The 23,750-nt window shown below is 36.6% G+C and overlaps 1 protein-coding gene across 2 annotated transcripts; it reads right to left on the reverse strand.

The window, feature by feature from the left end:
* Positions 1–9,847: 9,847 nt before the first annotated feature.
* LOC129279126 (monocarboxylate transporter 14-like) lies at positions 9,848–22,563 on the reverse strand. 2 transcript variants are annotated; one of them, XM_064111312.1, is made up of 6 exons: positions 22,511–22,563; positions 16,999–17,080; positions 14,012–14,247; positions 13,050–13,193; positions 11,240–12,334; positions 9,848–10,193 (listed from the first exon to the last, which is right to left on the reverse strand). In XM_064111312.1, the coding sequence occupies exons 3-6, from the start codon at positions 14,193–14,195 to the stop codon at positions 9,994–9,996; spliced, it is 1,623 nt and encodes a 540-aa protein (XP_063967382.1). In that variant the 5' UTR covers positions 14,196–14,247; positions 16,999–17,080; positions 22,511–22,563; the 3' UTR covers positions 9,848–9,993. The 2 variants fall into 2 exon arrangements, with proteins under 2 accessions (XP_063967382.1, XP_054771210.1); XM_054915235.2 differs by lacking the exon at positions 22,511–22,563 and having other exon boundaries at positions 16,999–17,118.
* Positions 22,564–23,750: the final 1,187 nt, after the last annotated feature.

Raw genomic sequence — 23,750 nt, forward strand, 5'->3', positions numbered from 1 at the left:
TCAGGTCAGTATCGAGATATTTCATAGGTAGATGCTTTTGAAAACAAGTAAGAAGGCAAAGAATATGGTGTAATTCTTACTGCCTTATTTTGTGAAATAATCAAAGCTAAAGGGTAAGAGAGTTGCAGTATTATACAATCATCGCCTGGTGACATTTAAAGTGATTGTATTCCCCGATTTAAATCATCACCCAATAATGGCATATTGTACGATATTGTATGTGACAAGCTACCCCAAAACCAACGATAAGTAACCTGGGAAGATTCTTTGTTTATTGCTATAGTATGCTATTATTAGGATGATCGTTGAAGAATGGCATTATAATGAGGTAGTGACATACAGTACATGCATGGTAGACTCCATACAGATGAATTACCCTGTTCATATGAGCAAATTGTCAGCTTAAGTTCTGCAGATCGATGTTAATGATGATAATAATAATGATAATTGGCATTTATATAGCGCTTCATCAATCTACGACTGCTCAAAGCGCTACACAATTATTATTACCCAGTCACTGGATTCATAGCATTTCAAGCAGCCTGTTAGGCACACACTTGCTAAACCAACCACAATGACGGTTGTTTCCTACGGGTATACCCACTTAGCACCTGGGTGAGAGTGGCAAAGTGTGATTTGACGCCTTGCCAAAGGACGCTAGGCCATGGTGGGATTCGAACACACGACCCTCTGATTACAAGGGGAGAGTCAGAACCGCTACACCACGGCGCTTCCACGTATATTTGCATCTCTAATGGATGTAAACATCTCAGTGGTACAGTATATGAATGGAGATAAGTTCATACTTCTATTCTCTTTCTCCTTTTTAATGCTTATATCGCAGGTATGTTGCAAAGAGTACTTGTGACATTATACTGCAATATTTCTGGTTAACCAAGTCGATCTCACCATGTGAACTTGATTGTTAGATGTTTGTTGTGTGATGTGATAATTTCTGTTAGATACCTACATGTAGATACAAATTTGTTACCAAATTATGGAAGCTGCAATCATGTCAGTCTCTCTTTCATTCGGTGCTAAAAAAACAACTAGATTTTATAGTAGAGGATATAAAACAGAAATATATCTCAGAAAAAGTTTTACACATGATTATTAGGTAGCTTTTAGACCATTGTGTACTGCATATTTGTATCTATTGATCAATGATGTCTCTGAATAAAAAAAAATCACATTTTTTTTTTCTAAATGCTTGAAAATTTTGAGTACTTATTTATGTAATTAGACTTTGTGTTTTGTATTCTCATAATTGATTAACTCTACATCCAAGGTTTTTAACCTGCTGTAGACTGAGATTACATAGTCTATGCAAATCATGTGTTAGAGCAAAGTCATTCGATTTCCAACAGGTTAATTATTTATCACTAAGAACCATACAAATTTTGAAATTTAGTATGCTATGAACAGTTAGTATGGTAAGGTCCTCTAAGTCTACGCAGGGCCCCTTCTCTGTGCATATGCGTATCTGCGCAATTCTAGGAAAAGAAGATACGCGACAACCACAGTTTTTACACGTGCAATACATGGAAAGATATTCATTAAAAAATCTGACTCAAAATGGAGGAAAAACAATGATTTTCGGGCATTTCATGTGACGGCCTCAAAATGCAGCCTTTTTCATAAAAATTCCTACATCGTGTGTAGAGTGAATGGGTGCGCAGACATGGGGCATCATTGTTTTGTTCAATCTGAAAATAACTGGCCATTGTTTTTTCCAAGAAAATCACATATTTCAAATTTTTATGAGATGTTTGGCACACATACATGTACTCATAGGAATACAAGGAACATTATCAACTGAAAATTTTCTTGGAATTAAAGAAAAATCATGATTTATAGTAATCTAAATTGTTAGGCGCGCAGACATAGGGGCCCCCCTTCATACACAATATCGAACTCGATCTGGGAGAGAATAAAAGAGATGTGGTAGAGAGTGGAGGAGAGTGAGCAAGAGGATGACAGAGAGAGAGAATGAAAAGGAGAGATATCTCGTGAGGGGATGAGAGGGAGGGGAGGGAGGGAGGTGAAGAGAGAAATGAAATTGAGAGAGAGTGTGAGCGGGGGGGGGGGGGCAAACAGAAGGAAAGAGAGAGAAGTCCCTTTGGATGATAAATCGTGAAAGCAAGAAAAATGAGGGGGGGGGGCAAAGTATGCATGTCTATAATTTGAGCGGGAAAAAGAGAAAGAACAGGGGCCCGTTGCAGAAAGAGTTGCAATCGATCGCAACTCTAAAAATCGTGCGCAACTTGATTTTCAACCAATCAACAGCGCGCATTTGGGACTTGCAATTGATTTTTTGACTTGCGTTTAAACGCAACTCTTTCTGCAACGGACCCCAGGACTTGAAGGGTGGGGGGGGGGGGAACAGAAGGAAAGAGAGAGAGGAGTCCCTTTGGATAATAAATCGTGTAAGCAAGAAAAATTATGAGGAGGGCAAAGTATGTACGTCTATAATTTGAGCGGGAGAAAGAACAGGTGGGTGTTTCAAGAAAGTTGTCATTGCTGACAATTTCAGTGAAATCCTTGGTTTTGATTGGCTGAAAGGCACTGGCCTCTGACTGTTACTATGGTAACTGTCGGAGAAAGACAACCTGTCAGTGCTGACAACTTTCATGAAACGGCTCAATGTTATAAGATGAGAACTCTCGTACTAAAAACTGAAAATACTCTACATTATTTAAGAACCCCCATGATGATTTTTGTTTTGAGTATCTTACATGTGAAAGTAAGGAAAGAAAATATTACATTGAGAACTTTCTATAAACTGGCATAGTGATGTAGTCTATGTCTTTATTGGTTATCACTTAATCAAGATGATCGAGACGAGTGTAATTGAACTGAGTTCAGCCCGTAGGGGCAGAGATCCTAATCAGAAATTTTTACTCGACATTTTCTTACTTTTTGGTTTGAAGAGTTCACAAAAATCCCAATCGAAAATGTGCACCAGGCCTGTCAGATTCAATGTCTGAAAATACCCCCCTGCCCCCCCCCAAAAAAGTTCCTGCTCAGTTGCTTCGCTCACTCGCATACCATCAACGAATACTATGAAACTTTGCGTAGATGGCTTGGGGGAATGTGTATTGATGATCAAATTGGGTGAAGATTCGTTGCTAGGGCAAAACATCATGGAATGGCGTGATGAGCCAAAAATTTGGAGGGGGCCCAATCGATTAGTGTAGCGGGCAAAATTTATACAGTTAAGAGAGGAAAAAATTTGACTTTTTATTAAAAAAAAATAAATCAAATTTTGTACTAGACTTTGGCATAATATTCAGAAAATAATATCATATTCCACCCTTCTCTCTATTCTATTTTTTTCTTTTGTCTCTTTATTTCTTTGGTCTTAATTTTTTTTTGGGGGGGAGGGGCAAGCGGCTCCCAAGCCCCCCCCCCCCCCCCTCTGTAGGTTACTGACTTTATTCTCTTCACAATCTTTCCATGTTTCATGGGTTATTACCCTTCGGGTCGCGAAAACATCAAACTTTCTCACAGGGCATCGAAGAGTTGAACCAGAATTCAAGAAGGTAGAGAAACACAGACTGCCCAGACTAGCATTTAACAATTGATTCTAAATCGGTGGTTTGCTCAACTCATGACCATCAAGGTCATACCTAAATGTCCACCTTCAGTGGCGTACCTAGGATTTTTCACAGGGGGGGGGGGGCAAAACCGTCCGCCAAAAAATTTGACAAGCAAAAAAAAGGTCTTCAATCACAAATGAAGGATTTCGTACCAGAAAAAATTTGACAAGCAAAAAAAAAAGAAAAAAAAAGGTCTTCAAGCTCGTCAGGGGGGGGGGCAAAAAAGATCTGTCAAGCTCGTCAAGGGGGCAGGGATACGTCCTTTGCATGGGTTGTGGCTCGTCAGGGGGGGGGGGGCAGACTGCCCCCTCTGCCCCCCCCCCCCCGTAGGTACGCTAGTGTCCACCTTGCATGATTGCATGCCTGCTTGATGTAGGGGTTAAAGTACTCTTCAATGTCAGGTTTATTTTATAAACATCATTTTATTAATTTTCTTTACACCGGATATAATGCGGAATGGTTTCAATTAAGCGTTTCTATTGTCTTCATAACTTAGCCATCATTAGTTTCAGAGGTAACTCTGCGAAAGTCTTTAAACCTTAAAAAAAGGTCAAGATTCGTGGGATGATGAGAGACGGCTGTGGCAATGAATGGAATAATTATCACATTCCAGTGATATGCAAATGAGACAGTCGATGATGTCCTCCACTCACTATTTCTTTTGTTTTCTATTGTGGACTTCAATAAATTTTGTTGGATTAAAGCATGAAAGTTTCAACCTTGTTTCTCTTGATATTACTCCAACACGTGGAATATCTACCGAATATATATATATATATATATATATATATATATATATATATATATATATATATATATATATATATATATATATATATATATATATATATATATATATATATATATATATAAACCTTATGAGCCATCGATATGCAGGCAGAAAGAAGCAAATTTTCATGACTGTTCTTTTCCTTTTAGAGGATGTTAGTATTTATAGAGAATTAGCAAGTGAAAAACTCTTTAAAGGTCAAGTCCACCCCTGAATAATGCTGATTTGAATAAATAGAGACATATTAAACTAGCAGAACGCTGAAAATTTCATCAAAATCGGATGTAGAATAAGAAAGTTATGGCATTTTAAAGTTTCCCTTATATTTCACAGAACAGTGATATGCACAACTCAGTGACATGCAGATGAGTCGGTCGATGATGTCCATCACTCACTATTTCTTTTGTTTTGTATTGTTTGAATGATACAATATTTCTTTTTTACAGATTCGACAATAAGGACCAACTTGACTGAACCGTGTAGTATTAAACAATGCTAATTCCACATGTTCAGGGAGGAATTAATCGTTGTTTCACTTGATAATTAGGGGGAAATTAGAATATTACATATTTCAAATAATAAAATACAAAAGAAATAGTGAGTGGATGACGTCATCAGTCTCCTCATTTGCATACCGACCAGGATGTGCATATAACTGTTTTGTGAATTTAAGCGAAACTTTAAAATTTCATAACTTTCCTATTTCACATCCGATTTTGATGAAATTTTCAGTATTGGGCTTGTTGGATTTTTCTCTTTTTATTCAAATCAACTTTTTGTTAGGGTGGACTTGTCCTTTAAATAAAAAATTGACACGCCGGTTCTTCCCCCATACATTTTGTATATAGTTTTTTGAGACTCAACTTACCACAGAAGGTGGGGCAAGTTGAGCCATTTGACATCTCTTTTTTCAAAGGTGACAATGACTTTCAGTGTGGGGGTAGAAAGTTATATATAGGTGAAAAATATTTAAGAAAAATTGAATTTTAAGGCAAGGTATTTGTTTCTACAATATTATTAATCATATCAATTCTAACATGCAAAAATCAAACAAAAAGTGTCACAATTTACACCGCGTTCCCCTACAGATAACTGAGCAAATAATCCCAGAAGCTACAAAAATGTGTCTTTAATGTCCTGCACATTGTGGTAAATTTACCAAAATGTGCCGTAACAGATGCACGTCTGAGAAAAATTCATTTATCAAAATTTATGTTTCCATCCAAATTTCTTTACTAAATTCACATTAAAAAAAAAGCGTACACTGTTAAAAATAATTCAGGCAACGTTGTTTACTGTGTGTATCGCACAGTAGTTGTTTAAACAGTTTAAACAAGTGTTGAAATTCTTAAAGGTCAAGACCACCCCTAAAAAATGTTGATTTGTAAAAATAGAGAAAAATCAAACTAGCATAACGCTGAAAATTTTATGAAAATCGGATGTAATATGTAAAATAGAAAGTTATGACATTATAAAGTTTCGCTTATTTTTCACAAAACAGTGATATGCACATTCCAGTGACATGCAAATGAGACAGTCGATGATGTCCTCCACTCACTATTTCTTTTGTTTTCTATTGTTTGAATGATAAAATATTTCATTTTTTACAGATTTGAAAATAAGGACTAACTTGACTGAACCATATAGTATTAAACAATGCTAATTCCACATGTCCATGGAAAATAAACCCAGTTGTTTCACTTGACAATGAGGAGAAAATTAGAATATTTCATATTTCATATAATAAAATACAAAAGAAATAGTGAGTGGATGACGTCATCAGTCTCCTCATTTGCATACTGAACAGGATGTGAATATAACTGTTTTGTGAATTTAAGCGAAACTTTAAAATTTCATAACTTTCCTATTTCACATCCGATTTTGATGAAATTTTCAGTATTGGGCTTGTTGGATTTTTCTCTTTTTATTCAAATCAACTTTTTGTTAGGGTGGACTTGTCCTTTAAACAACCACGCTTAAATTATTGATAATCAAATATTTGAATTTAAACTTTGTTGTTAAAGATTTTAAACACTTGGTTAAACAACCACTATGTAATTCACATAGAAAACAGGGTTATTTGAATTATTTTTAACAGTGTATAATATCTTTCAACTCATTATCATGATTATTAGGCCTACAAAATGAAAATTTTTAACAATCTTTATTTTATATAATTGCTTATTCAGAAATAATATTGTATTTACTATCTTATGGTGAAAATATCTTTAACCAATATCTGAAGTAAAGCGAAATATTAAGATATGGTATTTTTTCCATTTTTATTTTATCGGGAGGGTCATCTAAATATCGATCCCATTTATATGAAACGAACACATTTTGTTTTTCCAAGCAAAGTTTTATACTCCTTTTCGGTCATGTACTAATATTTTGATATGTGAAGGTATCAAAGGATTTTCTATATTTTTACAATTTTCGACATTTACTCGATATGACACTTTATTGTTTGACTTATACAAAAATAAGACATATAATCTACTTTAATGAAAACTTTTACTTTAGAACTTTTGCGATAGATTGTTAAATCAAGAGTTGGCTCCACTATACGCGATGCGCCTGAGGCAGAGTGTTAATCTATATAGTATGATAACACCAAGTACACTATTGGTTATTCTAAATCGGATGAATAAAGAAAAAGAGGGAAAGAGGGATATCAGAAGGTATAAACATATAAAACTTATTTGAGGGTCATTCAAATCCATGATTTAAGTGGGGGAGGGGAGGGCCCTCCCCCTTCTCTCTCTCTTGTCAAGAATCAATGCTTATAACCCGGGTGGATATCAGATGAGTTTATTAAGAAAGAATATATACATTTAATTTACTTGATACAAGCAAATGCACGTTGGATAAAATGTTTTTTTTATGAGAGAGAGAGAGAGACGGGGGAGAAGAGTACATCTTTGTGAGATAATGCATTAAGTTCCGACAAACAGTTTATTCCAATGTAAGCAAGGTAAGAATGTTATATGATGGAATTGAAAATTGGAATAAACTTTTTGTTGGAACTTAATGCATTATCTCGCAAAGATATACACTCTCTTTTGTTTTTTCATCTGTGCCGCTCCCTTGGGTCGTCCCCCCCCAAAAAAAAAAATCATTAGACATGGGTCTTGCTATTGCAAGAAATCCCTTAGCCATGGGTCCAATATTTTTCAACTGAATAATCCTTAGACATGGGTCCGTTTCTGAAGAAAAAAAATACTTATAAAAATCCCCAGGAAAATCCCCCGGAAAAGCCCTGGAAATGTCTAAGTTAGTCCAGGTCGAGAGTACGAGTAGCCGGGACCCCGGACGAGTACTTGTTGTATTTCCACATCTGGAAAATTGGTCTATATTTTAAAGAAAATTCTTAGGCAGCAGTCTGTATTAAAGGGCTGAAAATATTTATATCTAAATAAAAAGAGTAAAATTCAAAAAGCAAAATGCTGAAAATTTCATCAAAATCAGATAACAACTAACAAAGTTATTGAATTTTAAAGTTTATCAATATTTTGTGAAAATAACATCGTCATGAATATTTCATTAGGTGGGCTGACGATGTCACATTTACCACTTTATTTTTCTTATGTTATTACATGAATTCATTATTGTTTCATTTTTTCAATGATGTGTCTCCATTATGATGAAATAAGTTGCGGCAATAAATAACTAATGCACTTAATCAGTTGTCAATCCAATTGTTTTAGTTCTTGGTAGAAAATTTTTGAATTAACCTAATTTCATATCATAAAATACAAAAGAACAGGTGGGGATATGACATCATCAGCCCACCTAACGATAATTCATGAAGACATGCCCAGAACTGTTTCACCGGAATAATGCAAATATTTAAAATTCAATAACTTTGTTATTTGTTATCCGATTTTAATCAAATTTTCAGCATTTTGCTCTGTGAATTTTACTCCAATTATTGAGATATAAATATCTCCAGCCTGGACCATCCCTTTAAGAAAACCCTTAGACATGACATGGGTACCTGTTCACGGTCAAATGACCCTTAGAAACTCACACCTCCGTCCAATCATAATCCAGTACCCCCCCCCCCGGCATGTAAGATCCTTTCTATGAAAATTGGTTAAACCTTTCATCGAATTTAAACTCCAGGCAGATTTATAAAAATTATTAAATCTTAATTTTGGAGAGGAATTTCTATTGTAACGAGAAATGCTGATATTGGTTGAATTCAAAAGCAAATGATGCTTAAAATTCTATTAAATTAAATGCCTTTAAAAGTAAACCGTGACGATGATAGGAAATCCAAGGGGCGGGTGGGGTGGAGCTGGTATAAAGAGGTGGGCACCATGCTTGTACATGCACTTTTAGAATGTGCCCTAAAACCATCCTTCGTTCCCAGAGTGAAATAAACAAGACTATGCTTTTTCTACCCTCAATAATGCATGTAATATATTGTTTTCATGATCGGCTTGAAAAACGTACCGACTTATCCAGATTTTTGTTATTTTGATCACAATTATGCTGTCGCCCAGTAGTGAAAAATAACCCACTTAACGCTTTTGTGTACGAGCATGGTAGGTGGTGTCCACCTTTTTTGATTACCCCCCCCCCCTCGGATTGTCAAACAGGATGACAGAGTAAACAGGTCAAGGAGAAATCTCACTGGGCCTGCCACTAGTTTGCGACTCCATATTTGGCTAGATTCAGAGATCGACATCTCGGTGACGTCTCTGAAACATGACCTAAATATTATGGAGTGTCCAAAATTACATAAGAAAATAGAACATTGCTTGAATTCATAAAAAAGTTTTGAAGACATTTTACTGTCTTCGCGACGTTTAAGAGACATCTCCATCAATAAAAAATCCAGAAACTTCGCGGAGCCTACACTGTTAGAAAATTTGTCCTTAAAATAAAAGAAGTTCCTGCAGCAGAGTCTCGAGAACACCTGTAATCTTACCAGATTGCGTAATCTTACAGGAAATTGGTATTTGGTGTATGGAATCTTACAAATTTCCTTAAATAAAACACCCTTTTCCCCTTTTAAACAGACCTGTTATGTTAAATTGCAGAAAAAATCCTGTTTTATGAATTTACAGAATGATTCTGTTATTGCTTTTTGCAAAATCTTCTCACTTTTTTTTCTGTAAAATCACGATTTTTTAACAGTGTAGTTACATGCATCACCGGCTGCTGGTACGTCTCCGCGATGACTCAGAGACCTCACAGAGATGTTGCGGAGTCCGTTTTCCAATCTCCGCGACGTCTCTGAGACAGCTCCGTAAGTTCCAGAGACGTGGCAGAGACTAATTACATTGCCGGCTGCTGATACGTCACCGCGATGTCTCTGCAAAGTCTCCGAGACCTCACAGCGACATCGCGGAGACCTGCAGGAGAACGTTTACTGAAGGCTCTAACTTAACATAGAGTGCTCTCTTTGGTTTGACTGAAGAAATTCAACAGAAAGAAACACATTGATGAATTTAAAGGATATTAGGGTGGTTTAATCGTAAAAACACGTATATATAACAAGAACTATCCTCGACAACACAAAATTCGTCCAATATGAACGGAAAGAACTTTAATAACAGAAATAAAATGGTACATGTTAAAAATGTTTCTTCGGATTTAAACAAACGTCTCCTTTTCTCCGTCACATCCATCTGTTATCTTTACGTCATGATGATCTTGTAATATCTTCGATGCTCGATATGCCTCCAACTCACCCAGTTTTGGTTCGAGTAGGAACATGAAGCTTGAAAGAACAACAATTCCACCAAATACGTAAAATGGATAATCGTAGCTTCCGGTGACGTCAAAAGCCCATCCTGAAAGAGCAAACACATGCTGATGTGTTATTATAAGTAATTTAAATATCTGAATGAATGAAGTATGCAAACAAGAAAAAAAAACTGTGGTGGTGGTAGGGTCATATATTCGGACTTATTGTGATGATTATTACTGCAGTTAAACATTCGATTATTCACTACTTTATGATTAGTTTATTTATTATTTAATGCATCATAAGTATGCATAATCGGTAGTAGTTGCTGCCGACAACGTAGTTAAATTAGTATAAGTAAAAATAAGGTTGTTGTAATTCTGATTGTGGTTTCATCATCACTATTATCATCATCGCCATCATTATCAATATCATCGTCATTATTTGATAATCTTCGATTGTGTAGACGATGATTGACCAGGTATTGTCAAGAAACAAGACTCAGTTTGAACAGTGACGGAACCAGGATTTTTATAATAGGGGGCAGGGGGAATTTGGGGGCAAAGGTGCATTTATTATACTTTTTTTTTCAATTTTCAAAATTTCTTGGTGGCAACGGGGGGGGGGGGTGGGGTCCAAGCTCCTGACAGAGGCCCCCTGTCAGGAGCGGGGCATTCGCATCCTATGTGTCCCATCCCCCAACTACCGTCAATGAGTATGACAAATAATTAATGTTTTAGTGGGTGACCCAACATTCCATTCCGCGTTCTTCAGTGTTCGGAACACCACAATCCCGCTGTTGGGGGATTTTTTTTTGGTGAATCGTCAAAAAATTTAACTTAACATTAGACTTTAAAACAAAATCTGAGAGGGAATAAACTCCTCTAAGTTTACATGCAGAGAAAGCTTCCCAAACACAATGCAAAAGAGTTGGATGGGTTGATATTTCCCATTGTTTCACTTTAGCACATGTTTTATTTTATTGCATTTTCTTTGATTTTCATGATTTTACTGTATAGTGACTTGAAAACTTTTTTGGTAAAATTCTGTATTCTTTCTTAATTCGGTTACTTTCACTTTGTCCACGTCGCTGAAAACTGTAGAAACTTTTTACCGATGTACTATATGCATCATCAAAAGTGTGTAACCTACCGCCAAGGATCGGGCCAACACATCCACCAGTACCATGTGATAGGAATATCAAAGCAATGGCTCTTCCCATATGTTCTTTGCCTACATACACACGTGACTGGACGATCTCAAGAGCAAAAGCGATGCCACTGGACGCACCAACACCGAATGACATAATGGCGTACATCCAATACGTTTGAATTACTCGGTATAACATAACGCATGATCCCAATATCGCCATACTAATGCCATAGAGGTTTTTAGCTGATATGCAGCCAAAGTCAACCAGGAACCCGTATCCCGCTCGACCAACCACGCTTCCGATCCCGATGAGAGATATGAACAAAGAAGCAGTCTGGCTGCTCACACCACGATTGACTAAGCTACCAGGTAGGTGACTGAGGAGGAAGTTGAAGCACATGCCGATAGTGAACTGTGATAATACGATGAGGGCAACTCTGAAACTATGTAGCATCAGAGGGACACCTAAAGTGTAGCAGATTCTTGTGCAGGCAGATTCGGAGCTCATCTTAAGGTTCAAGACTTTGACAATGTCGCTGCCATCGGAAACTACATCGTCTTCGTCATCAAGTTCTGTCTTCTTGACTGCTCGACCTTGCGAGTCAAGAAGCATTTTTGGACTTCCTTCATGTCCTTTGTCATTGTGTAGCTGTTGATGGTGATCACATATTTTGTGATTATCTAGTTGATTTGTCGAGTCGTCACTAACGCTTTGTATAACCTTTGAGTACTCTTGTAGAGTTTTTCCGTTTGAAACAGAAATCGAGCTACCTATCATGGTCCCCAGGTGGGTTATTTGATCGTCAAGACAATCCTGGGACCGATTACAAGACATTCGTCGTAGAGGGCGTCTCTTCTTCATGACAGGACGCAGGAGCATGCCGCTGACTAGCACTTGGCCCATGATTCCCGAGGAAAGCACCATAGCGCCTCTCCACCCGTAATGATCGATCAGGTACTGGGTCAATGGCGGTAGGACGACTACGCCAAGAGAGGTACCAACAGAAGTTATGCCCCAAACTGTGGTGTAGTTCTTGTCAAAGTAGGAGGCGACTGCCAAGGAACATCCCGGGTAGGGTGATCCTGAGAAAAATCCTGTAAATAAGCAACATAAAATTCAATAAGCTCCATGCATGGCTAAGATGTCCTACAGATTGCAGTTACTTTCACACCAAGGAAACCCGATCAATGATATGTCATTGGTAATAACGTAATAACTTTTGTTGATGTATGCCGGTGTTACAATAGTGACGTGCCGCGTCAGTAGCATTATTTCACCATGAATTCGGACTTTGTATGGAAACTTAAGAAAATTATTATAAAGTCATATTTAAAGCGTTTTTCGAGGACGGATCAAAGTCTTAACTTTTAGCTTTTTTTAATACTTTTTTGGTTGTGATTCCACTTCGTTTACTACACAATTAAAAAACAGGAGAAAATAAAAAGTGATACATCAAAGGTCTACGAACGGGATACACATCTCTATACACATATGAGATAAATCCTATAGGGTGGATTTCATTTGAATCTAGCAAAACTCTTCGATGCCCTCGATGGAACCCGGAGTTTGATCCAGAAAACATGTACCCTTGAGAAGTCTCATTGCTCTTTAAACACATAATCTTATGCTTTTGGCATCATTGATACCAGTGTATTTTTTTAGTTTGGTGATAAGAAATAAGACCAAAAGATTAATTAAATGTACGAGGGGACGTTTGATCCCGGTTGTAGGATGTCCCCGGTTGATAGGTATCCTCACAAGGGTATTACAGGCACTCTTACACACACCATAATAAAACACAAGAGTTACCGGTAACGATTCCAAATGTGAATCCTAGTAGTATCCGGGAAGACGTGAAACTACTGACGAACATTGCAAGTGCAGCCATGAAACCGCTAACCACAACCACGGTTCTGTAGCCGAGTCGGTTGACAACAGTTCCGGATAGGCCGCCTGCTCGTGTGTTGTCATTGAAATTTAAAGAAAAAAAATGCAATCGAAGTTAATGATGGGGGAAAAAAGGGAGAGGGAAAAGACAGATAAGAGAAGGAAAAAGAGAGAAAGGGAGATGTGAAAGAAAATGCAAGGGAAAAGAGGTGAAAAGGGGAAAAGAAGGGAAAGGGAGAGGGGAAATAAAAGAAAGATGACAAGAGAGCAAGAGATGAAAAGGAAGCAAATGTAAGACAGGATGGTGATAGAGAAAAGAGAAGGGAAAGAGGTTGCATCGACCAGTAGACTTAATACGTTATCTTGCCAAATCTATTTATAAAAATATATTTGTCGGCATGGTTATCAAATGAGTCGATTTTGCAACTATATCAACATACAAGTTGGCAAAATAACTATCTTTCATGTCAACATGCAAGGTTTTAAAGTCGACCTGGCTAGATAACGTATCCCGTCATGTCGACATTCATGTAATCGGGCCATTGAAGATTTTAAAAGGCTCCGTACGGAGGTAATTTATTAACACATTTATTAGTAAATGTATTGAACATGCTCCCCAAATGACAAGACCGGCTGGAAAGTCTATGTCGAAAATCGTTGAACCGGAACAGCAGATTCGTTCTATAGTTTCAGAGCAGATAAAAAATTCCAGTTGCATCGTTTGTCGAGAATCAAGGACTAATCTGTTGTCTCGATTCACCGCCGGGTTTTCGACAAGGACTACACCGTTGTCCTTTGTCATTTGACAATACATTTACTATGTTCGTAAATCATCCGTACGTCGCTTATCGAAAACTCCCTTTCAATGTCAACGTAGAACCCACCGACATGATAAAACAGCACAACCAGACTTGCGATTGCGCTGATTTCTGCCATGGAACAGCCGAAATAGTCTCTCAACGGTGATAAGTAGAGGCCTACAGTCGACAAACACCCATCTGCAATGAAGATGGTAAATGACGACGCGAGGACGATTACCCACCGCCTGTTCCCCTGCCAGTCCGACATCTCTGCGTGAAATGATAACGATTCCCCGACAGTGTTGGTTGGTCTTTGGCTTCTTCATATAAAAACGATGCATGGAAAGAAAACAAAATACATTTGCAGGTTTATAATTATGTTTTTAAAAAATGTATGAAGAAGGCCTATTTTAAATTTTCAATTTGACCTTATTTCAACTAGTGATAGAGAACCGCTAGTACTTCATGTAAAATAAAGTTTTGATTAAGGGGAAAAATCAACTAAAAGATAGTGTAGTTGGGCAGGAATTGTGTTTGAAGATAATTAGAAAGCAAATAAAAAACGTTACAAAGAACATAATTTTACGCATAAAAACATTTCGGGGGAAAAATCTAAATATAAGCTACAAACGATCCTAACCTAACATTGTATATAAATTTGATCCACTAAATTGGTTAAATTTGTACGACTTAAATAAGGGCAGGTAGACACACGATTTTCGTTTACTCTATAAGATCGTTACACTGTAACCAATTAAATGAAAATATATGAACAATCGAAGATCCCGACTCTCTTTAACTTTAAAATACTAGTTTATGAACATCTTAGTACCACTGCATTTGCTCCTTAATCTATCACTATAAAATAGATACTATGATATAATATCAATAATGAATAAGGATAAAGATGTTCGATTTCGCATTTACCATCCTTTAATATGTACACCTGTCCAAATAATAGAGAGATTTTGCAACCAATAAGCAGACGCTTTATATGGAACGTATAGAGAATCTATTGCCAAAATTCCTTCTTGACAAAGTAGCCTTTGTCGAAAATCGGCGAATCAAAACATCAGTGTCGTCTTGGACTTTGGACAAACGACATATTTTCAATTTTCGACAGTTCCGAATCTTAGGACGATCTGGTGTCCTCGTTCACCAATTTTCGACAACAATACCTCCAATCTGTTCACTGTGATTTGACGGGCATTTTCGATAGATTCTCTACGTTCCAGAAAACGTCTGCGTAGTGTTGCGAAAACTCCTTAATGCCAATGTAATTCGAACATAAAATCATAAATCGAAACGAAAGTTCAAATCACGCTTTTTAATCATTTAAAACTCCACATGTCATTCCATGACTTGATTTATATCCTTCACCTAACCATATTTTTTTTTGTTTATATCAGATGTATCGGTATTTCAAACAGAATCAATATCATCAAATTTTATTGTTGTTTCATACAAAAAAAAAACACTAACATCAACCAAAAAAAGTTTCCATTGTGAAACAAATTACTATACTCCAAATCAAAGAGATTGCTGAGAGGGAATTCGGATCTCATTATACAGTATCATTAGCACTCATTCACAATTAGACTCGATATATCTTGATAGTAGAAATTACAGTGAATCAATCCACTTCGCATCACACGCATGGTCAGTCGGTAAAAAATTGCCAATTCGTCTACTGCAACTCGTCCACTCACCACATGGTCTACTTTCATTAAGTCTAATGCCACTCCGTGTATCAACATTTCGCCTAATAACCATTTGATCCATTAACCATTTCGTCCAATCATCACTTCGTCTAATCACCATTTCGTCTATGACAATTTCGTCTCATAACCAGTTGGTCTAATATCCATTTCATTTTCATTCAATTGGCACAATTTAACACTTAGTCCAATTAGACCAAATGGTTTATGGAGTAAATGGCTATTGGACCAACTGGTTATTAGACGGAATGGCATTAGACTAAATGAAAGTAGACCACGTGGTGAGTGGACGATCTGATGGTAGACCAAATGATAGTAGACGAGTTGGCAATTGGACGAAATGGCATTAGACGAATTGGAAATAAACCACTGAACTGAAAATTTTCAGTTCAGTGAAATAAACCGATCAGTCGAGTGTGACGTCATTGTCGTTCATTGATTGTAAAACTCTCTCTAGTCTTATACAATTTAAGTTGTATAAAGGTGGGCCTACATACTATTTGTAAACAAAAATGATTAACGACTTCAGGTTCAGTGATTCCGTGGATTTTTCAGGCACTGTACGTATTACATGGCTCCGGGAAGCGGGTATGGTAAACACCCCCTGGTTGGTATGCTAAATTGTAGAGGCTAAGTTGTCATTAATATTCTTCATTTGAAGTGAAAACCGGTTTTTCTGTTTTTTGTCATTATTTTTTTATTACCAAAATCACCTTCTCAGCAGTCCCTTTTAACAAATCGTTCATGATTATATCCTGAGATCCAGAGGTTCCCGATTGTATCACTTTATCGTGGTTTGTTGCGACTCATTAAAGCGGCAACCTAATGATACCGGCAGCTTATTTGACTTACACCCCATACCTCTTTAGTTCCACCTCCCCATGCTCAAACCAGCCTACGCCTTTGTAAAAAGAAAAAAAGAAGAAGAAAAAAAGATCGGAGTGCTTGAAACCATCCAAACTTTAAATGATCATAACAGATTGTACCATGATAAGTGTCAAATCTGCAAAAATGATAAGAAAAACGAGTAAGTGTCATCATTCATTTTTTCTATTATAACTAATCGATCTTTTAGGAGAATGTACGCCTACTTCCGGTTTATAGAACCAACGTTATTGGGCCAACCAACTTTAGCTATGATCTCGTTGCTGCGCATTAATGAATTATTTTACACTCTAAAATAACAATACTGTAAAAGGACAAGATGAACTATGTAGGATTTTTTTTTATCCCACCATAGCTATCATAAAATCTAACGAATTGTATAATCACCAAAATCCCGGTTTGAAACAGAACAAATCCATATTGGGCATTCTGTTCCTACGATCTATGAAAATTAAATCTTATACGAACCTTAATACGAATCTGTGAAATTTCGGAGAGATCGAAGTCCATGAAAACGGTCAGTCCTAAAATGTTGCTTGCTGACTGAAGGCTGCAGTGATTATGGTGGGGGTACGGATTGCACGGACAATACAAACAGCTATAGGCCATAGGCGGATCCAGGGGGGCCCGAGGGGCCCGGGCCCCCCCCCCCCCCATTGGCGGAGCAAAAAAAAAAGGGGGAAGAAAGAAAAAAAAAAGGGAAAAGAGAGGAAAAAAAGAAGGGGAAACATAAGAGGACGAAGACGATTGAATGAAATAAGATGAGGGGAAGGCTTGGAAAATAATCTTTAAAAAAATCTTTCATGTCCCTATATAAAATTTTCGCTCGCGCTTCGCGCTCGCATTGCATTTTAGGTGATTTACATATCTTGCTCAATATGGAGCTTAAAATATCAAATTTTGAACTCAATATACAAAACATATTTCAGCTCGGAAATGGAACTTTCATTATTTTGTTTGATTTATAAATTGATTTTTAAAAAAGTGCTCTGTAAAAATTGTTGTTTTATGGTCTGAATATAAACATTTTCTGCTCGCGCTGCGCGCTCGCAAAATTTGATTTGTCAGGTACCTATTATTTTCGTGTATTCCATAAAGTTGTCTAAATATCCCTTTTCAGGTCTGATTGTCAAAACGTATCAGCTTGCGCTGCACGCTCGCATTTTGATTGGCGAGTTATGTATGTCTCAATATTGATTATACAACAAACTACTTAAAATCCCCTTTTCATGACAGTTTATCAAAATTTTGGGTCGCGATTTGCACTCGCATTAATGGTTAAAATATATTAACTGATGCATCCTATTTATAATTACAAAAAGACTTGGAATGTCCAGTTTTTAGGCCATAATTTCATCAGATTTCGCGCCTAGCTCATTAGCATTAATTAATAAGATATTAATTTAATAATTAAATATCAACCTCACAATTTTCCTACAAAGTGCTTGAAATGTAAAGCTAAAATTGACTCTCTTTTTAGATCGGAATATCAAATATTTTAAGCTCGTGCTTCGCACTCGCTTTGATTTTCATTATAAAAAATGTATTTAGAATGCCTAAATACTAGGTCGAAATCTGAAACACGCGTTTATTCAGATACGCAGCTTGTTCTCTATTTAAATCATTATCCAGTTTCAGATCACAATATCAAAAATTGTCTGCTCGCGCTTTGCGCTCGCATTATTAATGTAAAAAACTTTCCAATTACTCATCCTTTTCATGATTTACAAAACATGAATAGAGTGTCCAGAATTTTTTCCGCTCGCGCTTCGCGCTTGCATCACTTGTTTAGTTATATACTTATCCTTTTCACGATTACAAAAAGTGCTACGAATTTCCATTCTTCAGATAGAAATGTCTAAATTTTCAGCTCGCGCTTGGCGCTCGCACTTGATAGTTAAAATATGTAACGTTTTCATGGCTAACAAGCAGCCGTTAACATATCCTTTTTTTGATCAGATCAAAACGTATAATAAAAATAAATTTAAAAAAATTCTGCTCGCGCTTTGCGCTCGCATTATTAATACAGGAAGATTTCCAATTACTCATCCTTTTCATGATTTTTTTTCAATTCAATTTGAATTCAAAATTTATTTCAATCAATCAATCAATCATAAAAATACATGTATATACACATTTTGTAAAAACATGGGATTGGGAGCCCCTAGAAGTTTTCATTAAAAAAAACTTGTGAGTGGGGCACCACCATGGTACAATTAAATACAAATTGATATAATACATACATAAAGAGTGAACAACAAATAACATTGAAATACAATTAAAAAAAAATGAAACAATGGGCTAACATAGGGGAAATGAACAAACAAACAAGCAAACTAGAAGTAATAATTATAAATCATAGTGACCTACAGTGTGCTATTGGCAGGAGTTTTTATACTGAGCAAAAAATTCAACTTTCAAGAGTTTTTAAAACTTATTTAGGGTTTTACTTTGTTTAATATCATTATGTAAACCATTTCACAGCTTAATTCCTCTACAACGTAGAGAATTTTGGGTAATTATAGTTTTTGGAAGATATTGGTGAAGATCTGCTGAATGACGCGTAAAGTATGAATGGAAAGAGGCATTTGTGTTGAAGAGATTATTAAAAATATTTGGCAAGAGATTTGAATGGTAATTGTACATAAATATATAAGTATACATAAGAGCCAAGTCACAAATTTTCAATATTTTACAATCAAGAAATAACTTGTTTGTGTGACTATTGAAATGTGCATTACAAACTGTTCTGATTAACCTTTTTTGAATAAGAAATAATCTATGTAAATGTGTTTTGAATCCATTCCCCCATAGCATACAGCAATAAGTGAGATGGGGTAAAACCAAAGTATTATACAGTGAAATTAATACATGTCTGGGTAAAATAAACTTCAGTTTGCGGAGAACACCAGTACTTTTTGATAAACGAGTGCATAATTCATCAATATGAGGTTTCCAGGATAAAAATTAATTGATCTTGATACCTAAAAAATTTATATTTGATACCTGGGAAATAATATTGCCATCCATAATAACTGGAGGAATGTCATTACCAATTATTTTAGTTTGTGTTTTAAATAGTACACATTTAGTTTTTTCAAGGTTCAGTGAAAGTTTATTGCATTGAAGCCAGACAACGACTTTACGAAGTTCAATATTTATGGTGTTAATAAGAGGAATAATATTTTTTTGAGAAAGAGTAATACTGGTATCATCAGCAAAGAGTATGAAATTAAGAATTGAGGAACAATTTACAAGGTCAATGATATACAAAAGGAAAAGCAAGGGGCCGAGGACGGACCCTTGCGGAACGCCGTGTGATGCATGACTGAAAGTTGACTTGACACCGTTGACCACAGCATACTGCATGCGATTCGATAAATAATTATCAAACCAATCAAGAGCGAGACCTCTTATCCCATAATGTTTCATTTTTTAAGAAGTATGTCATGGTCAACGGTGTCAAATGCTTTCGAGAGATCCAAAAATATACCAATGGTGAGATTACCCTTCTCTATTTCTTGCATTATACGATCATACATGTAATATATTGGCATGTACGTTGAATATCTTTTACGGAAACCGAATTGTTGTGAGATTAATATATTGTTATGATTCAAAAAGCTGTACAAACGTTCAAAAACAATTTTTTCTAGTATCTTTGAGAAGATGGGTAAAACAGAAATTGGTCAATAGTTAACAATGTCTTTACGATCACCCTTTTTGAAAATTGGAACAATTTTAGCTATTTTAAATGCATTAGGAACTTCACCATATTCAAGAGACATATTATATATATGGCACAGTGGATGGACACATTGATAAATACATTTTTTCACAATAGATGGGATAATATCATCAGAGACACAGGAAAACGTTGATTTCAAGGAGGAGCAGATCTTTAGTATTTCATTTATATTGGTTGGTTTAAAAAACATTGAATGAATATTGTTGTCTCCTAAAAAAGACATGAACTCTGTGTGGGAGTCGGGGATGACTTGAGCAAGATTTTTGCCCAAACATGCGAAATATCTGTTGAAATAATTAGATTTCATTTGATTGGTATCAAAAGATTCATTATTGTAAAACATTTTGGTTGGTAGAGAAATTTTGGTTTTTTTCCCCAATATGTTATTAATTTCTTGCCATGTTTTCTTCATGTAACCTCTTAAGGTGTTAAATTTTTTATCATAATATTCTATTTTTGCAAACCGAATAACTTTTACCAAACAGTTTTTATAGCTTTTGTATTTTTCTTCTTTCCTTTTTTTTATCTTTCAAAATATGAATAGAGAGTCCCATTTTTAGGCTTAGATCTCGAACTTTTCAGCTCGCGCTTCGCACTCGCATTATTTGATAGTTGAAATATGTAACGTCTTTATGGCTAAGAAGCTGCCGTCAACAGATGCTTTTTTATCAGATCAAAATGCATATTAAAAATTTCTGCTCGCACTTCGCGCTCGCACTTTTTAAATAAGGCTTATGATATTATATGAATATATATATGTATATATATATATATATATATATATATAGCTTAAAAAGTGACTATTAGGACTACCCCTTCAAAGAAACAAACAAAAATTAACTTCGAGCGGCCGATCGAGGAAAATGTGGCTGAAAAAAATTCCGGCCCCCCCCCCCTATTGGCGAAGGCTGGATCCGCCCCTGTATAGGCCTATCAATGGCTAAATGTATATAGCTATGTAATGTAAGAGGAGTAAAATGCAAATGCCGTCTGATATGATAGACTCCTAGCTTCGGCAACAGATGACGCGTTCCAGTCGTTATCCACTATCCACCAATCACACACTTTACCGTACTTCATAAGAATATGAAGTATCTCTGAACAAGTGCTATCGAGAAGGAACACGAAGGGAATTCAAGCCCTGATCAAAATGTAACCTACATTGTTCTTCAAATTTCAGAGAGGGAGGATCGGGGGGGGGGGGGGCACCGGCCGGCTTGAGAGGCACAGTTAAAATTTGTAATGTAAAAATGCCATTAAAACAGAAAAGTGCCCCCCCCCCCCTCTTTGAAAGAGAAAACCTTTTTTTTTGCTTGCCAAATTTTTCCTCGAGAAAATGCCCCCCCCCCCATGGAAAATCCTTGATCTGCCCCTGCCTGGGGTATGAACTCGTGTGTACCGGTTCGATTTGATACCCTGCTTCCGATAATTGGATTGCACTCAACAATTACCGTTCATTATATTTACATACTGCGCAAGGGTACTTAGCTTTAATAAAATTCCTTCAATGTAAAGCTTTGACGGGGAAGCAACCTGGTTATGCGTGACATGTGGTAATTAGGGGTCAATATTCATCGTGAATACGTACGATATGGCTTAGATACTGCATGTATATATTATATCTTTTTATTTTATATTTTTATACTTATATTCATCTATCTTTTTAATAAATAACATTTTAACTCCCCTCCGAGGCTATATTTTCCCTCTGAAGAATATTTTCCCTCAGCGCTGCGCGCTTCGGGCAAAATATAATCCCTTGGGAAAAATATAGCTCCGTCGGGGAGAGGAAAATGTTATATTCAAACTCTGGGTAGGCTATATCTGTATAATATCCAATCAGAATGAAAATTGCCTCAGATAGTTTTTAATCGAGAATGAAATAAATGCAAATTGAATTGAATTGATTAGTTATGGCTATATACTGGCAGTCTCGTGCTTCTTGGAGCAATCATCAGGCCGATGAAGAACAAATAGAATAGATCACTTAAAATATTACCCCCTTTTTTAAGCTTTCGATGTACATGAGTCCTCATCTTGTTCTTGTTAGTAGTTAATCCAAATATCTCCAAAGAAATGTTCTTCACCAAAGTGTATTAAACAGCGGAAAAGAATAAAGAATAGGACTATGTGGTGTCTATGAAAGAGAAGACAAATCCGCGAATGGAACTCAATTGTTTAAATAGGAAAGGCCCTATATGATTTTATATTTAAAGGTCTTTGACGGCTTACCTGACAATGCTCATCAATTGCGTACATACCAACATTCAAAGGAACCGCATGTCACCGACCACTGAGAGATGTGTACAAATTTGTATGCTTTTAAGTTTGTGAGTTTATGTGGGGGTAAAGTACAACCTTATTACTGATTTAAATTAAAAATTTATTTACATAATATTTCCTTGTCGGTGATTACCACGGACGTGATATTTATGAAGATGCAAAGAAAATGTGATTGAATGGAGTTGACCGCGAAAACGGGATAAGAAAAGGGAGTGTCGTGGGCTCGAATCCCCCAGACACCGGGTGTATCTAATCTAAATTGTGCTGCACTTGACTTAGGTTGGGTAAAACAAGGATACCTGAGAGGTTATTCCTTCAAATGCTGATGCAATATAGATTACAATAAAGCAAGGCCTGACGGGTTATAATATCCAAAGTCCCTTTGGGAGCACATAGAGGCGTATATGCGTGCTAAGGCCATGATGGTGGTGTGAGCAAAAATGGCAAAACACCCCCCCCCCCCAAAAAAAAAAAAAAAAACAATTCCAAAGTGTGTTCACATGAGAGCCAGATAGTGAAATCGCAGAGTCCACACCAGCGGATTAATAAACTTTCCATTACCAAAGAAGGCACTGAGAAACTACTAAGAAACTTGAAGGAAGACAAGTCACCGGGACCCGATGGTATTCCTCCCTGGTTCATTAAGATAGGTGCAAAGGAGCTAGCATCAACCTTGCAAGACCTGTTTTAGTCTTCCATTGACTCTGGTAATGTTCCAATGGATTGGAAGAACGCCAATATAGCCGCTATCTTCAAGAAAGGGAGTTAGAAAGATGCAGCCAACTATAGACCAGTCTTCCTGACGTTTGTTATCTGTAAAATTATGGAACACATAGTACATAGTCATGTTATGAAGCACTTGGAGAACCAAAATATTTTGTCTGACAACCAACATGGCTTTAGAGCTAAGAAATCTACGGAAACTCACCTAATTCTCACCATTCATGAAATCAGTTAAATAATAATAAATTGGTTGATGTAGCACTTTTGGACTTTACAAAGGCTTTCGATAAAGTCCCTCATTAAAGACTCATCGCTAAACTGAAGTATTATGGTTTGGATGGTCAAATCTCAGCCTGGGTCAAGAACTTCCTTAGCGGACGATCTCAGCAGGTGATTACTAACGGCAAGGCTTCATCATCGGTGCCTGCATCATCTGGCGTACCACAAGGGACCGTCACCGGCCCAC

The sequence above is a fragment of the Lytechinus pictus genome, chromosome 16, assembly GCF_037042905.1.
Source record: "Lytechinus pictus isolate F3 Inbred chromosome 16, Lp3.0, whole genome shotgun sequence".
NCBI lineage: Eukaryota > Metazoa > Echinodermata > Echinoidea > Temnopleuroida > Toxopneustidae > Lytechinus > Lytechinus pictus.

Excerpts from the sequence above, each read along its gene's own strand:
- LOC129279126 (XM_064111312.1), bottom strand. The coding sequence starts at position 14,195 with ATGTCGGACTGGCAGGGGAACAGGCGGTGGGTAATCGTCCTCGCGTCG. Across the intron at positions 12,335-13,049 it reads CACATTTGGAATCGTTACCG|GATTTTTCTCAGGATCACCC; the intron begins GTAACTCTTGTG and ends GCTTATTTACAG. Across the intron at positions 10,194-11,239 it reads TGTTGGCCCGATCCTTGGCG|GATGGGCTTTTGACGTCACC; the intron begins GTAGGTTACACA and ends TTGCTCTTTCAG.